The sequence below is a fragment of the Aricia agestis genome, chromosome 3, assembly GCF_905147365.1.
Source record: "Aricia agestis chromosome 3, ilAriAges1.1, whole genome shotgun sequence".
Lineage (NCBI taxonomy): Eukaryota > Metazoa > Arthropoda > Insecta > Lepidoptera > Lycaenidae > Aricia > Aricia agestis.
This window is the reverse complement of record NC_056408.1, coordinates 14,867,267-14,883,630: the sequence shown is the minus strand read 5'-3', so window position 1 is coordinate 14,883,630 and position 16,364 is coordinate 14,867,267. Positions and strand designations below refer to the sequence as shown.

At 36.3% G+C, this 16,364-nt stretch overlaps 1 protein-coding gene across 2 annotated transcripts; it reads left to right on the top strand.

The window, feature by feature from the left end:
* The first annotated feature begins 3,760 nt into the window (after nt 1-3,760).
* On the top strand, nt 3,761-15,655 carry LOC121725223 (synaptic vesicle 2-related protein-like). Of its 2 annotated transcripts, none has more exons than XM_042112070.1 (10): nt 3,761-3,850; nt 8,278-8,436; nt 8,987-9,149; nt 11,986-12,107; nt 12,570-12,814; nt 13,027-13,175; nt 13,388-13,535; nt 14,040-14,320; nt 14,616-14,743; nt 15,445-15,655. In XM_042112070.1, the coding sequence occupies exons 1-10, from the start codon at nt 3,793-3,795 to the stop codon at nt 15,492-15,494; spliced, it is 1,503 nt and encodes a 500-aa protein (XP_041968004.1). In that variant the 5' UTR covers nt 3,761-3,792; the 3' UTR covers nt 15,495-15,655. The 2 variants fall into 2 exon arrangements, with proteins under 2 accessions (XP_041968004.1, XP_041968005.1); XM_042112071.1 differs by lacking the exon at nt 3,761-3,850 and adding an exon at nt 3,910-3,985 and having other exon boundaries at nt 15,445-15,654.
* Nucleotides 15,656-16,364: the final 709 nt, after the last annotated feature.

Genomic DNA, 16,364 nt, shown 5'->3' with positions numbered 1-16,364 from the left:
AAATTTTTAAATAATTGGTAAACAAAAATAGGGTTGTCAGTGTCATGAAAGTTTCTACCATTTAGTACAATTTTCTACCAAAAACAATACTTTTCTACCAAAAAAAAAAACTAATAAAATTTCAAATGTAAAACCTTTCATATAAACCTTTGATATTGATAAATTAATGACTTAAATAGGAGTTGTACTTAAATAGCAACATAAATATAAAATTGGTCAGAAAATCATTAAATTAAAAAACAATAATTACATTAAATAATATAATAATTACATATAATAATAAAACAAATCAAATTTTAAATGAAAGGTTTTACATTTAAATTAAATAATTATACACTTTCCTTGCACTTATTCCACTTTATTTTAATATATTTATTACAAAATTGTTAAATACACGACCGGTTTCGAAAAAATCATCATCACGTGTTTTTCGAAACCGGTCGTGTATTTAACAATTTTTAATAAATAAGTGCAAGGAAAGTATATAATTATTTAATTGAAGATGAATTTCCACCAAGAAGTGACAGTACATTCAATATCATATTTACATTTAAAATTTTATTTGTTTTTTTGGTAGAAAAGTATTGTTTTTGGTAGAAAATTGTACTAAATGGTAGAAATTTTTCATGACGCTGACAACCCTATTTTTGTTTACCAATTATTTAAAAATTTAAAATTACCTGCACTAATCTGTGCCTGCACTACACCTGATGATGATTTTATCGAAACCGGTCGTGTAAAACATAATTGTTATTAATAAAAGTGGAAAAAGTGCATGAAAAGTGTATATTATTACTGTGATTAACTGAGCCTTAGACTATAATATTATGTGAAATCAAACATCTACGTTAGCGGTCCCCCGACACACCTTGACAACAATTATGGACTAAAATATCACTTTACTCTTAGGAATTATTTAAACTTAAAGTCAGTAAATAAATTATTTCATTACTTTTTAAAGTTGTTTGGCGGGAGTTTTTTTAAAATTCTTAATTTAATTTTATTTCATGCTTTTTAAACTTGTGTTGGTTATAGTGCAGAATAATTCCTATCAACAGGATCATATTATATCCCAATGAATACCATCTAGGAATGTCCTTTTGGATGAGACCAAACATGAAAACTTTGGGTTCATATGGAGCTTGGCTCCTATAGAATCCAAGTGATGCTGCAGTAGCAGCATGCAAAAATTTATTGGTTATCTGCGTCTTACTAGTTGTCGCAATTAAAATGAGCCGAAACACGAAAACATTGCTCTAAGTTGGTGAGGAGTTGGGTATCCTATTGATTACCAGGTGATGCTGCAGCACCAGGTCAACTTTCTATTAATGTGTAAATATTCATAAATGTCACGAACTAGAATGCAATAAAGCCCACCAAACGACTGCAAGTTGCTAATCGGCTCTTCACGAACCAGATGAACCGCGATTTTTCAGCACGAAGCGGGCTGATGATGATGAACTATAGCTAAGATACTCTCAATTAAGTCAGCTTTCAAACAAAAAAAACTACATCAAAATCGATCCACCCGTTTGGATGCTACGATGCCACAGACAGACAGACAGACAGACAGACAGACAGACAGACAGACAGACAGACAGACAGACAGACAGACAGACAGACAGACAGACAGACAGACAGACGTATAAATATAATACTCTTAAATTATATAACTATTGACCTATCCATATACAAAAAATCTGCTGGTTAGGGTTCCGTTTTAGGGTACCGTAGTCAACCAAGTTTTGTTGATTACAGAACCCTATAACGGAACCCTAACCAGCTGACTTTTTGTATATTGGTAGGTTAATAGTTATGTAATTTTAGAGTAGCTATAAGGGTAGTATTAAGGGTTTACTCCAGGTGTAAGGGTTATCGGCCATTGTTCATTACAAATGCAAACGTCATTAATTGTTTCGTCATTTTCTGTGTACGTGTCTGGCATTTTGCCACAGAACATTAGCAAAATTGTTGCCATTCCGGCCGGTCAGAACATTCAGGTGCACTGATATTTTCAGCTTTTTCTAAATTTTTCGTCATATAATAAAATGTTTAACTTTTCAAGCCCTTTCATATTTTGATATAATTATATTGTGTGGATGTGCTACAGGCTACAGCTTGGGTACGGCTTTCATACAAAAATGCTCCTTGTTCTTTACTAAAAATTAGAATGCGGCTAACTTAAAAGGATAATATATTTAATTAATTTTTATAAAATAAACAAGTGACGAACAAACAATTATTTATAACGAACAATTACGAACAAACGATAAACGAGTAAGTATAAAAATCAAAAAATTAGAAAAAAAAAATTGGGGTTATATTCCAGGGATTATATAATAGGTACCAGAAAAATAAGAGAAAATGATGCGAGGTATCTTGCATTTTCTTCTTCTTCTAGATTAAGTATTAAAAGTTTCGTTATTTATTTTATAATTAATTTTATTTATACTACCTTTGTCACTAATATAATTATATACTTTAATTCAATGATAATTACCCAGTTAGTGTCTGTACTCAATCTTAATGAATGGAAATGTCTATAGTCAAACAAAACTGGGTGTAAAGGTTGTAAAAGCGCGTCGATTTTAACTATAGTCAGCAAAAAATAACTGCTTTGTTATACATTATTCGCTTACATTATTCTTATTAACGCCTCCGTGGTCTAGTGGTTAGAGCGTCGCTCTCGACTCCGGAGGTCGTGGGTTCGAATCCCGCGTTGGAAACATGTTATTTCCAAGTTTGATTAGGACAATGCAGGCTGATCACCTGATTGTCTGACAAGTAAGATGATCCATGCGTCGGATGGGCATGTAAAAAGTCGGTCCTGCGCCTGATCTCTCGCCAGTCGTGTCGGTCTTCCGTCCCACTGGGTTATGAGAGTAAAGGAATAGAGAGTGCTCTTGTGTACTGCGCACACACTTGGGCACTATAAAAGTACTCCTGCGTACCTGGTATGGTTTCAATGAAACCGGCCACCGTCACCGAAACCGGTGTGGGGAGTATTATTATACATTATTCTAAGGTGAAGTTTATTTCGAAAATAAAAAGAGTCTAGGGCACAGTCACGCATATCTAGATTAAAATTGACCCCGAGTTTAATATCATGTGAGTTCTCTCACTCTTTGCATTTATGACAGCAGACAGAGATAGATAATTTTTAACTCTTTATCTAAAATCGCAATTGCCTATCTAGTTTAGCAAATCCAATTAATATTTTACCCTAAAACAAAAATCTACATTCCTTTGTTTGGTGTTAAATTTAATGTTAATAGCTGCTGTTAATAGCTATTATACAATAATTTTTAGTTAAAATTTAGTAAGTGGATGTTTCCCATTCAAAGTATTTACTATATAATTCTCTAGTACACAAAAGTCTGCGCAATCTCTTTTATCTCTACCGAATATAACTTGACTATATAAAATGAAGACTAAAGAATAAAATATTTAATTATTAAAATTTTACTGTGATTATTTCATGAAAATGTTACGTAACATCTCTGACTTGAATTTTTCTGCGCTACTACATTACAACTTTTCTGTTACGCAGCTTTCCTTTCATACATTTTATATTATATTGTGCTTTTTTTATCATTAAATTTTTCCAAAGTTGGCTGTGAATATCTCATGATAATGACACGTTTCAGACTTATTTACTGTCATATTTTTTGCGATAAACTTTTCTGTCATCAAACTTTCATGTCATAACATTTCTTTGCCGACTCTACCTGCCCGTGACTTTGAAATAGTTTCAGTGTCGGACGGCACGTTTCAGTTGCGAGCGGGGACGTCATGGCGGCGCTTGCCAAGAACGGTCCCACTCCCTTCGAAGACGTATTGGAGAGAACTGGTAAATTTCTTACTTTTCCGGGATTTTCGTGATTAGAATGATATAAAAGAGTGTTTAGAAATACTTTTTTTGAGAATATACTTCAGTAAAATTGAAAGTGTCGTTCTGCTTTTGTGTTTACGTTTTGTGTTTGTGGTGAGCGTTCATTCTTATATTATGTATTATTGTGTTGTTAATTCGGATCAAGGAAATAAAATAACAAGTTAAAAATAAATAAGAAGTTAAAAGTACAAGCTTAGGAGCTTTACCAATTCCTTTCTGAGATTCGTAAATATATTATATCTCTAATGTTTATGCTATTAAAAAATTTTAAGGGCCTGTATCACCACTTTCTGATAAAGTGCCAAATAGGCTATTCACAACTTTTTTGATAGTTTCTCCATACTTCATCTGTCAAGTTAATTGGTGAATAGCCCATTCGTCACGTCTTATCAGAGAGTGGTGAAACAGGCCCTTAAAAACTATATCATCATTTGTCACACAGAGTGTTTGTGTGTCATTTGTTTCGCTGTTGATAGAATATAAGCTTCAATTGTTCATTGTGATTTGTACGACTTCCCGATGTGTTTATAGTCAATCAGTGCTGTAAAATGGTTTTATAACAACCAATAATACGCGGAAAGCAGTGAAGTCTTTAAGTGTATCACTTTCAGGCCAAACTTCACCATTATTGAAGATTTAAAACCATAATATCTATTATTTGTTTTTTAGGGTTCTGTACCCAAAGGGTAAAAACGGGACCCTATTACTAAGACTTCGTTGTCTGTCACTCAACGTCGTGTCGTCGTATAACTCAAGAACCGCTATAGCATTTGAAATTTTCAATTTTCATGATTTAAAATTTGGTGTAATATATCAGTCAAAGTAGTCATAAGATCAAATTGTGGTGTATCAGTCACAGCGTTTTAATATAAGCTAGCCCATAAGCCCGTATGAAATAATGGAACTTTTACTCATCCAGTAATAAGGTCAATTGTTTTATGCTTTCGACAATGAATTATTAAGCATTGTATGTTGAAAGCCGCCTGTTCTAATAGATCGTAACTTTTTTTTAACTTTTGTGTGGGAAAACTCTTAAATGCAATTCCATACAAATCATTAAAAAAAATGTTCTTTCAGCGCTTCAAATCTACATAAGGGTCACAAGCAAACCCTAAAGTATTATAACTTAGTTTTGTTACAGCATGTATATTATAAGATGCGTTAGAACTTAGAATACGTCCGATATTGTAATTGATAGAAGTACATGCGATTAAATTAAATATTTCATGTTTAATTCTAGAGCTGGTCTCCTTAATAATGTAAATAATTAGCTACAGTTAAATCGTTTCAAATCAAATAAGACTTTCTGGCTAATCCATAAACTATATAATTGTTAACGATAGTTAACAATTATATAGTAGTCCATAAACTATATAATTGATAACAATTATAAACTATATAATTGTTAACGATAGTTTACAATTATAGAGATATTTCTCGAAACAGTGTAGGTAAGTAAATCTCAGAAAAATATTATAGTCTCATTAACTTGTCTATAGAAGCTCAGAGTAACAAAATTTTGACTCAGTTATGGCAATTTTTAGGGTTCCGTATTTCTCTCCTCTGCGACATGCATTGGCTTGAGTGGAATTAATTTGACTTTGATAGATTTACAGTATTCACATTTCCTATTTGACTGAATGAATAATTTATTTAGCCTGAATTTTCTCATTGAAAATACAATAACATGTAAGAAAATCGGCAAACTGTGCTCTATGTAGGCTCTATTTTATAAACAAAGAATTCTATTTAAACAAATAAAGGTTATAAATTCTCACAACGGTTTCAGATACCCGTTTTTTATTTATTTAGTAGAGTACTATAATATTTACATATTCACAGTAGTCAATAGTCAACTCAAATTCGTTGATAGACATAGTTTACATTTTGATTTTAATATTGTATTGTTAAAAATAACTCTACCTGGCATGCGCCAGGTAGAGTTATTTTTAACGAGCGAGCTTTATTCTTTTTTTTTTTTTATGATAGAAGGGGGCAAACGAGCAAACGGGTCACCTGATGGAAAGCAACTTCCGTCGCCCATGGACACTCGCAGCATCAGAAGAGCTGCAGGTGCGTTGCCGGCCTTTTAAGAGGGAATAGGGTAATAGGGGAGGGTAGGGATGGGAAGGGAAGGGAATAGGGGAGGATAGGGAAGGGAATTAGGCCTCCGTTAAACTCACTCACTCGGTGAAACACAGCGCAAGCGCTGTTTCACGCCGGTTTTCTGTGAGAACGTGGTATTTCTCCGGTCGAGCCGGCCCATTCGTGCCGAAGCATGGCTCTCCCACGTATATATTCTTTGCTTTTATTTCATATGAAATATATTTGGTACTGTATAATCTAAATAATATCTTTATTGCAGACTACTCTGTGGTCCACTGGTTAGTATTACACACAATAAAAATTTTGCGAAAACGTGAAAACGTTTGACCAGGAAAAATAGTAGCTTTTTTAGCAAATCTTAACTTTAGTTTATTAAATTATTAGTTAACGAAATATTTGAGTGAGCAAATATATATATAATAATTATTATAAAACAAAGTCGCTTTTTTCCCTCATGTCCCTTTGTTCCCTTTAATCTTTCAAACTACGCAACGGATTTTGATGATTCTTTCAGTGTTAAATAGCCCATTTATCGAAGAAGGCTTTATTTTATCACGCTAAGACTAATAGGAGCGAAGAAATAGAGGAAAATGAGGAAAAAAAACGGGGAATATTATTTGAAAGGTCTAACTTGAACGCGCTAATCTCAGGAACTGCTGGTCCGATTTGAAAAATTCTTTCAGTGTTAGATAGCCTATAGGCTATATTCTATCATGCTAAAGCTAATAGCAGAATGTGGAAAAAACGGGGGAAATTATTTGAAAGGGCATATCTCGCGAACTACTGGAGCAATTTTTATGTTATTTGTCACAGATAAGAAGTAGACCACGTGAAGGATCAAAGGCTATCGATTTTAATCATTTTTTCAGTGGCTAAATATTTACTTCTAAAATCTGTGAGTACCTATATCTAAAGTAATACACAAACTTGCGTATTTAATCATAATATGTAATTTGTTTGTTTTGATTTGCGATTGAGATCACTTTCGATCAGCAAAATAATGGGAATTCAGGAAAATAGTCTGGCCGCTGGCGACAGACGGGCTGGCGTGTGTAGCGGCCCAGCCAAATATCATAACGATATAATGTTGTAATGATCGTTCGTTTTCGGGTCCTCTCTATGTTTGGTCATGAAAGGTAACCTGCATAATTTAGAAGATGTATTTGAGCAAAGACAGCTACACTAGACCAAGATAGAATGAACAAGACCAAGACTCTAGACTGAAACTAAAAATTCTTACTCACAGTTACTACATGATTTAAAATAATAATCGATTTAAAATTATAGATTTATAATAATTTATATAATAATAATTGATTCACAATAAGCAATAACATTTTCTTTTGTAGCAAGGCCACGATTATGATCAAGACTGTCCAAGTCTTATGTCCGGTTTACATATTATCAATCCAGTGCCGATAATAGCATCAAGTGTATTCCAGTGCACGTTTAAAATATTTGAATAGATAATAATAATCCACAGTAATCCAGCGCTGGTTTGGATCAGTGGATGGAATAATGTAAGCCGGCCAGTCTTGGTCTTGATTTGCTCATCAATCGCTTTTGACTAATGGAACCATACAAATACAACATGACGTTTTGTATGGGCAAGCGCTCCAGCGGCATGAGTTTGCCCAAACAAAAGTTAAAAAAAATGCTCTTTCAAGAGCGCCCGCGCCCGCGTCGGTAGACCGCCGCCGGCCGCGAATCCGCGAACTGGCAGCTAGTATAATTTTTATCTCGAGCGTGTACAGTTATGTCGAGTAGAATACCATGGACTATTTACTAATTTATTATTTGGCAAAAAGACGTCATCAGAAACAACGTCGAGTGCGAAAACCGTGAGCCCGCGCCGTATGCCCGCCCGTCCGCCGCGCATGCGATAGTCCGTCGCCCGCGTCCGCGCTACGTCACACGCACCTGCGCTGCCCATACTATTTTTCACTATACACACGCGAGCGTGCGCCCGCGCGAGTTTTAGCGTTGGCCCTGACACATTCACAATAAGCTCTTTACAAGGAAAACATACACACCCTAAAGTACACTTTCTTTTATTACAACAAGACAAGTAGAACAAGACAGACTATAGACCAGAGAAATGGAAAATCGCCCTGGGCGAGATTTCTTCGGTGACCACGGTACCGATAGTTCTAAAAAAAGGCTACGCCCCTAATTATCCGGTGCCCTGGGCAGTCGCCCAACATCGCCCCTTCTCCACCCCCTCCCTAACGCCGCTACTGATTAGAGGTATACTATGTTTCAGGTAATTTTTTTTTCAGGCAATGGTCTCTACAACTACCTGGTGGTGTCGGCGTGCGGGCTCATCCTGCTGGCCATCGGCATGGACCTGTTCGGGTTCAGCCTGGTGGTGGTCGCCGCCTGTGACCTTCACGTCACCACCTCGCAGAAGGGCATACTGACGTCGCTGCCTTTTATAGGTAACTTAGATGATCTCCTACTCCTCCTACCTTCTTGTTGGTTACCACTGTTGAACCTGGCGACACAGGAGTTGCAGAGTGGGAATGTGTGGTGGGCCATTTGCCCGTATTAAAAAAAAATAGTAACTAGATGATGCCCGCAACTCTGATGCGCCAAAATTCGTGTATCGCACGGGAATCGTACATTTTCCGGGATAAAAAGTATCTTATGTCCTTTTCCGGAACTCAAGGTATCTCCATACCAAATTTCTGCAAAATCGGTTAAGCGGCGTGAAGAGGTAACAGACAGACAGACCAACAGACTCTTTATGCAAAACTATTGCACAGATTTTTAAATTATTGCAAGTTTAGAATCTGTATAAATTATACAATGGGCTACTCTTTATTCTGACAGAGTACGGTATTCCAGTGAGATGCATTTATAACTTTCTTAGTGCCATCACTAATTGTTGCATCTCTGCTAATAGTTATTTCCTAATAATTTTCTCACTAAGCGACGTCCTAAAAGGAGGAGATAACCTCCTCCTGTGTTGTCTGTATATTTTTCCAGGTATACTCATAGTGTCCTATCCATGGGGCTACATATCGGACACCAAGGGTCGGAAGTCGTCCCTCATAGTGTCAGTGCTGGCGGGGTTCGCGCTATCCAGCCTGGCCAGCCTGTCCCCCAACTGGATCGTGCTGGGCCTCATCAAGTTTCTGTCCGTTTGTTTGTGAGTATTTTAAATGTTTTTGAGTACTTTCAAGAATGTGTTCATACACATTTTTACTGACGGAGTACTGACGAGTGGGTATTGTATATAGTGGGATTGACGGAGTACTGACGAGTGGGTATTGTATATAGTGAGATTGACGGAGTACTGACGAGTGGGTATTGTATATAGTGGGATTGACGGAGTACTGACGAGTGGGTATTGTATATAGTCGGATTGACGGAGTACTGACGAGTGGGTATTGTATATAGTGGGATTGACGGAGTACTGACGAGTGGGTATTTACTAACTTTGATGTTTGATGAAGTGGTGGATATTTTTGGACGATTTTAAAAAACGTAAATTAATCTCTGGATTGGTATACAATTATTTTTATTGAGAAAATGTGCGTCCCTGTGGGATTGTGTTCTTACATAGAGGTATTATATTAATGAAAGGTTTTCTCAAGCCGGAGATCGAAACTTTTATTAACCAGCCAATTTGTCTGAAAGTTTAACAAAATTTCACAATTTCTGTAACTTTTGATTTCTTGAACACCTGATGTTTTCCTCAAGTTTACGTCAATATAATTTACTAATTTCTGTTAATTGCAAGTATGTAATGTATAATATGTAAATCATATTATACAAGGTGTCACAAAAATAAGTGATAATACTTTATGGTGTGTATGTGTTCCTTATAGAGAGTTTACTGTGAAAGTAGCAGCGCTGAAAGACCAAAAAATTTTTTCACTTTTGTATGGGGAAACTCGTGACGCTCGGGCCCTTGCCCATACAAAAGTGCAAAATTTTTTTCGTCTTTCAGCGCTGCTACTTTCACAGTAAACTCTCTACAAGGAACACGTACATACCCTAAAGTATTATCACTTATTTTTGTTACACCCTGTATATTACAAGGTATTTTGGTAATCCTATACCTGTAAATAGTGCAATAAAATGACCCAAATTTAATGCTTTGCTAAAACGATGTTTTAGCAAAGTCTTTGATTAGCCGGTGTGTAATTTCGTCTTTCAAAAAATATTTACTAATCTGCGTACCACGGGTAAATTTCAGTCAGTAGACGAGTAGTATTAAAAAATGTAAGTATGCTATATTTTAATAGTCAAATGAGCCCAGTGACTTTAGTCCGGTTAACGAATGACTCAAAAGAGGGTATAGAGTGCGTGAGCGGGAACCTAAGCGATAGCGACAGGTGAGCCGGAGGGAGGGGAGGGCGACAAAGGTCTAAGTTTTTGGTTTTTCGTCAATAACTAAAAAACTATGCGTTGTAGCAAAAAATATTTTATGACGACATTAAAGTTATTAATTTTTTTATAAATTGGATTCTTTACATTTTTTCCAAATTCTCATCCGTTTTCGAACTACACGCTCAGAAAAAAATTAAGAAATTCAGAACAATGAAGAACAGGAGCGGTAGCTCACGCATCCTACAACTACTTTGTTGACTGAGCTTCTTTGTAATAAAGACGCATAATTTAAGAGGAGTAAAACACAATAAGATGAATTTATATTAATATGACCCGTGTCAAACGACTCCATGCTCGAGCAATTACAATGTTGTATGGGGTCATTTTAATAGGGATAACCCGGCAACTTGACGTATTCTTGCTCTGTGGGTATTTGATACTTGATATACAAATGAATAAGGAAATAAAGTCATTCCTTATTCGATTCAGTTCGTTATCTCTCAAAGTACTATCAGAGAAGTAGATTCATAGGCAGATGGCGGGCCTATGTAATTTTGCCGCGTTGTGTCAAACCCAGTCCAGAATCCAGATCATAAAGTTAATATATCTAGCGGAATAGAGAGAACTATTTTGTGGTTTGGTAAAAAACACGAACGAGCTTGGTGTATCGTTTGTATCAACAAGATATAAACATTGTTCTATTGCTCGATGGTAGCTACTGCTATTACTTAAGTTATAACAGAAACTAGAAAGAGCTCTAACTTTTAACCATAAAGTTAATGTACCTAGCGGAATAGAGCAACAATCTCGAGCTGTCAAACGAAACCGAAATTGTTTTCATCTGTGTGAAATGTGTACGTATACACTTACACAAGCATGATTGAACATGAATTCTATGAAATTAAATTGTCAACGTGTGGCACGGGCCGACTGGACGCCAAAAAGAGTGCTGCTGTCATGTATCACGCGTCTCTTTTTACCACGCAGTGTTACTGATAGTGGCATCTCTCTTGCTCAGGCCTTTGTTTCTCTATTCCGCTAGGTATATTAACTTTATGGTCCAGATACCACGATTGAAATGACATAATTCGACCAAATGACGTAGGTCCGTCAACTGCCTATGAGTCAATTTCTTCGATGGTACAAATTGCTCACAATAAATTGGTAACGTTTATAGTTTTTAATATCCATAAAATTTATTGGTCTGGATCCAATATGAAACGAATCAATAATGTGTCAGAAAAATGTAATCATGACGTGAGAGAGCCATGTTTCGGCACGAATGGGCCGGCTCAACCGGAGAAATACCACGTTCTCACAGAAAGCCGGCGTGAAACAGCGCTTGCGCTGTGTTTTGCCGAGTGAGTGAGTTTACCGGAGGCCCAATCCCTTACCTTCCCTTCCCTTCCCCTCCCTACGCTCCCCTATTACCCTATTCTCTTTTAAAAGGCCGGCAACGCATCTGCAGGTCTTCTGATGCTGCGAGTATCCATGGGCGACGGAACTTGCTTTCCATCAGGTAACCTTTTTGCTCGTTTGCCCCCTTATTCCTTATTTCATTAAAAATAAATCAGGAACTAAACCTTAGCATAACATATAAAATTACTATTACATATTATGCATTTGACTGTTGGTAACCCTTTTATCAGCTCCTGCTCCGCGAACTCTGCCACTTACACCCTGGTGGGGGAGTCGTGTATCCAGAGTGTGAGGAGCAAGTACATGCTGCTCATGACCTGCCTCATCATACTATCTCCAGCTGCAGCTTCAGGTACCTAATCCTACCAATAAATCAAATTAGACAGAAATACACACAAAAACCTAACCTATAACTCATTCGCTAGCGAAGCTTGCAAATGACTTATGTCAAATCGCATACATTTTGTTAGCGTTTACGATAATCGCTGGCCACTTTTCTACTAGGGCTGAGCTGCTTTAGCAATGTGGTATGGCCAACTGCAGTGATAATGATGCCTTCCATAATATCAATGTATCATCGAGGAAATAGATTCCTAGCCAGTTGACGGACCAACGTCATTTGGTCGGATCATGTCAATTTAATGTTAATTGTGAATCACAACCCAGCCGACGGATCACAATTTGTGATCCGTCGGCTTAAACATAATACGGCCAAATTATGTAAGTCCCCCATCTGCCTAGGAATCAACTTCTCTGATAGTACACAAGAACAATTATAAACTTTTGAACCTTAACACTCCTAACTCTTTTTTAGTGGTGGCGTATCCAACGCTTCTTTTGAATTTCGAATACTACATGCCTGCACTGGGCATCACGTTCAAGGCTTGGCGCCTGCTGCTTATAGTACTGTCGATCCCGTCTCTGCTCGGTGGTATAGCCATCTGCTTCTGCCATGAGTCACCCAAATTCCTGGCTAATGTGGGCAAAAATGAGGAGGCTTTGGAGGTTCTGAAGTCAATCTATGCGACCAATAATGGATGTTCTAAAGAGGAATTAGGGGTAAATAAATATACTCTCTTAAATGTAATTACTTGTACTTAATGAGGTTTGTAAGATTATAACGATAAAGTTATTAAAATATTAATTTAAACAATCGATAATTTAAACTTTGAATACTTAAGGATTACAATAATAATATAATAAAACTTTATATAAAAATTCATGATTGAGTGTTAGTAGCCCATTTCAAAGAAGGTAATAATTGATTCCAGGTAACATCCCTAGTGTTAGAAGACGCCACAGTGCATAAGAAGATGTCGATCATGCGCACTATGTACGAACAGAGCGCGCCGATGTTCAGGAAACCTCTACTGTGGAAGACTGTACAACTGTATTTTATTGTCAGTGTCATTTACGTAACGTGAGTAAAAGAATTAATTTTAATATCAAACTAGAAGCGAAAAAAAAATCTAAATCAAAAATAATTTTTAACTACCCGATCCTTCTTGTAAAAATTATTCTTACTTACTTCGCTCATAATCTTGATTGTATCCCACCGCTGCCACTAAAAGGGTGAAGTTTTTAAAGCATGCTGAAAAATTAAAAAATACACATTATTTTTAAATTTTTCAGCAATAATACTTTCCTGATATGGCTTCCTCAAATACTGAATCTAGTCAGACTGGAATTGGAAAGGGAGCCCACCTCTGAAGGCAACGTATGTACGCTGATCGCCTACACAAACTCACCCGTTAACGCAACAGCAGGGAACGTTACAGTAGTAAGTACCGAAGCAGATTTTTAAAACATAACTTAATTAAAGCATTTCTAACACAATAGAATTCCATTCAAATCTTCATCGGATCTCACGAGATCTCACGCGTCTCCATAAAACATAGGCTTAAAAAGTGTCCAAAAATGTCTTTAAACTCTTGAATTTGATTCGAACATTTGAGTTAGTACAATTACTTTTCAGATGAAAAGTGGATGACGCTTGCAACTCCGTTGCGCCAAAATTCTTTTATCACGCGAGAACCGTACAATTTTCCAGGTATAAAGTATTCTTTGTCCTTTCCGGGGACTCGAAGTATCGCAATGCCAAATTTCAGCAAAATTGGTTCAGGGGTTTGGGTGTGAAGAGGTAACAGGCAGACAGACAGACACACTTTCGCATTTATAATATTAGTAATATCTGAAAAATTAAAGACCAAATAGGACTATATGCTTACTAATTACTTGCAACCAAAATGTGTATGAAATAATGTAACTTTCTTATGTCTTCTAGGCGGAAATCTGCAAGGGCACAGTCGAGGACAACGTCATCATTACTCTGGTGATATCGCAATGCACGTACTCGTTCCTGAACTTCGTACTGTCTTACCTGATGCGGTGGCGACGGATAGTGCTGCTGATCATCCTCTGCCTGTCGTCCCTCAGCGGTCTGCTGTTGGGGCTGGTGCCGAACCCAGTGACGAGTGTTGTTCTCTTCGTCGTCTTCACCTGCACCTGCCTGGCTATGGGCATCATGGCTAGTTATTTTGTTGAATTGTATCCGACGTCTTGTAGGTAAGTTTGCCTCTGACATTTAGATTTTTTTTCTACTACATTTGAGTAACGAATGGCAAGAGCATTCGGTGGACTAGAAGCGAGAGAAGAGGGCTTTGACAATGCTTGGATTTTGTACTATAAAAATATGCTTATAGATTAGCACCAACTTACCAACCCTTCCTATAATAATAATTATTGCATTATGTTGCTAGAACAAAACAAAGCTTGGCGTATTTTCTCGTTCCTTACACTTTTTCCATCAAGTGAACAGAAAATTGAACAAAGTGTTTTATTGCTGCTATTTATTTTCCAGGGGGATGGTAGCCTGCCTTAGCATCATGGTGGGGAGGACCAGCACGTTCGTGGGGATCAACGTCGCTGGGAACCTGATATTCACCCACTGTCAGGCGACGCTTAGCGTCTGGGCATTGCTTGTACTTGGTGAGTATTTCTTTATTAAAAGTAGTATAAAATTAGCACATCGACTATAATATTATTGATCTGGAAGAACTATGGTATAATCATTGCTTAGCTGTAGTTATATTGTGTATCACACAAGTTTTCATATATTTCCATTTATTTTCTCAGCATCCTAATTCACTCGTTTCGAAGTTTCTATCTATTATTTTTAACTCGATGACATAAAGATATTTAAAGAGTTAATATACCTCTAAGGGTCAGTTCAGACTGCAACGCAAATTGACAGACTTGCAAGACGTCTCACGCAATTGAAGTCTGTCAAATCCATACAAAGGGGTTCGAAAATTTTTGTATGGAGCCATACATATCTAGCCGCCGGCCATTTTGATTTTTATTTCAAAATTTCCGAGCACAATAAAAGTGGTATATTTGAATAGAGGACACTTATACAAACAAAAAAAGTTATGTACTTAACATGGTATCGTAAAGTGTCACGTTTCAAATATCTATTTGGAAGTAAAGATCGCCATTTGTGTCCTTTGGACTCTTAAGGCAATCTTTACGTCTAAATATCTCGGAAACGTGACGCTTTAAAAAAAATCAAGATGGCCTATGCCACAAAGGTTCGTACCCCTTTAGATATTATGCATCTACGCGCCGCGTTGCGGTCTGGATTGACCCAAAATAAACTTTTGCAACAACTGACTGGAGTTTATTTACAGGCAGCGCAGTAGCAGCCTGGTTTCTTCCGACAGACAGACCGAAGGTATAGAAGAGATAATAGTTACTGTACGGAAATATTAAATTGGGCTCACTAATAGTGCCATCTGGTTTTTGGAAGTCTGGGATCGCAATACGATGAATACAATAGCTAATATAAATAGGGAAAAACCCTTGCCGTATAATAATATAAAATTATTTTACGGCAAGGGTTTTTCCATTATAATTATGAAAAACCCTTGCCTAATAATTATTAATACTATAATATCTTTCATTTCCATTAAAAAATGTGCAAAGTTTTCTGGCTGTAGTTTGGCTAGAAGCAGGCAAAGTCACAGTTTTTTTGGTCTGAGACTGTTAGTATTTGAGTTTCAGCCGTTTCTGATTAGGTAGGCAATAATAAATTTAGTAAGAAAAATATGTTGTTATGTATGTAGTTAATATTTTGTAAATATAATAGATATAATATTAATATTATGATTTATGACAGATATTAGATTATTTTGAGTAAGACATTTTGTGCTGCGTATTTTGTAAAGGACTGTCTAATATTATTTAGGATTACTATTAATTGTATTATAATATTATTATTAAAATGTTAATAAAAATGCATAGGTACTTATAATATATTATGTTGACTTGGATTTTTTATTCACTAAGTATTTCTTAGATTTTCTTTCAGGTTCCTTAAGACGCTCCCCCTACGGAGATGCCGTAATTTACCGTTTTTAGAGCCTTATTAACTCATAATTTGAAAGCTACAATTTTTTATAAAAATACAGCAATAATCTTCAGTATATGAACGTTCTTTCACAGTTATTAATTTCCTTTTTTTATTTGTTATACCTACTCATGATATCAGCTTCCAAGATAATACCAATTTATTTTAATTCAAGCATACTTTCAGTATCCCTAGTATTTA

What these genes read in the sequence shown, in the direction of transcription:
- LOC121725223 (XM_042112070.1), top strand. Translation starts at nt 3,793, where the DNA reads ATGGCGGCGCTTGCCAAGAACGGTCCCACTCCCTTCGAAGACGTATTG. An exon ending in AGACGTATTGGAGAGAACTG is followed by an intron (nt 3,851 to 8,277) that starts GTAAATTTCTTA and finishes TTTTTTTTTCAG; the next exon opens with GCAATGGTCTCTACAACTAC. An exon ending in GTCAGTGTCATTTACGTAAC is followed by an intron (nt 13,176 to 13,387) that starts GTGAGTAAAAGA and finishes TAAATTTTTCAG; the next exon opens with CAATAATACTTTCCTGATAT.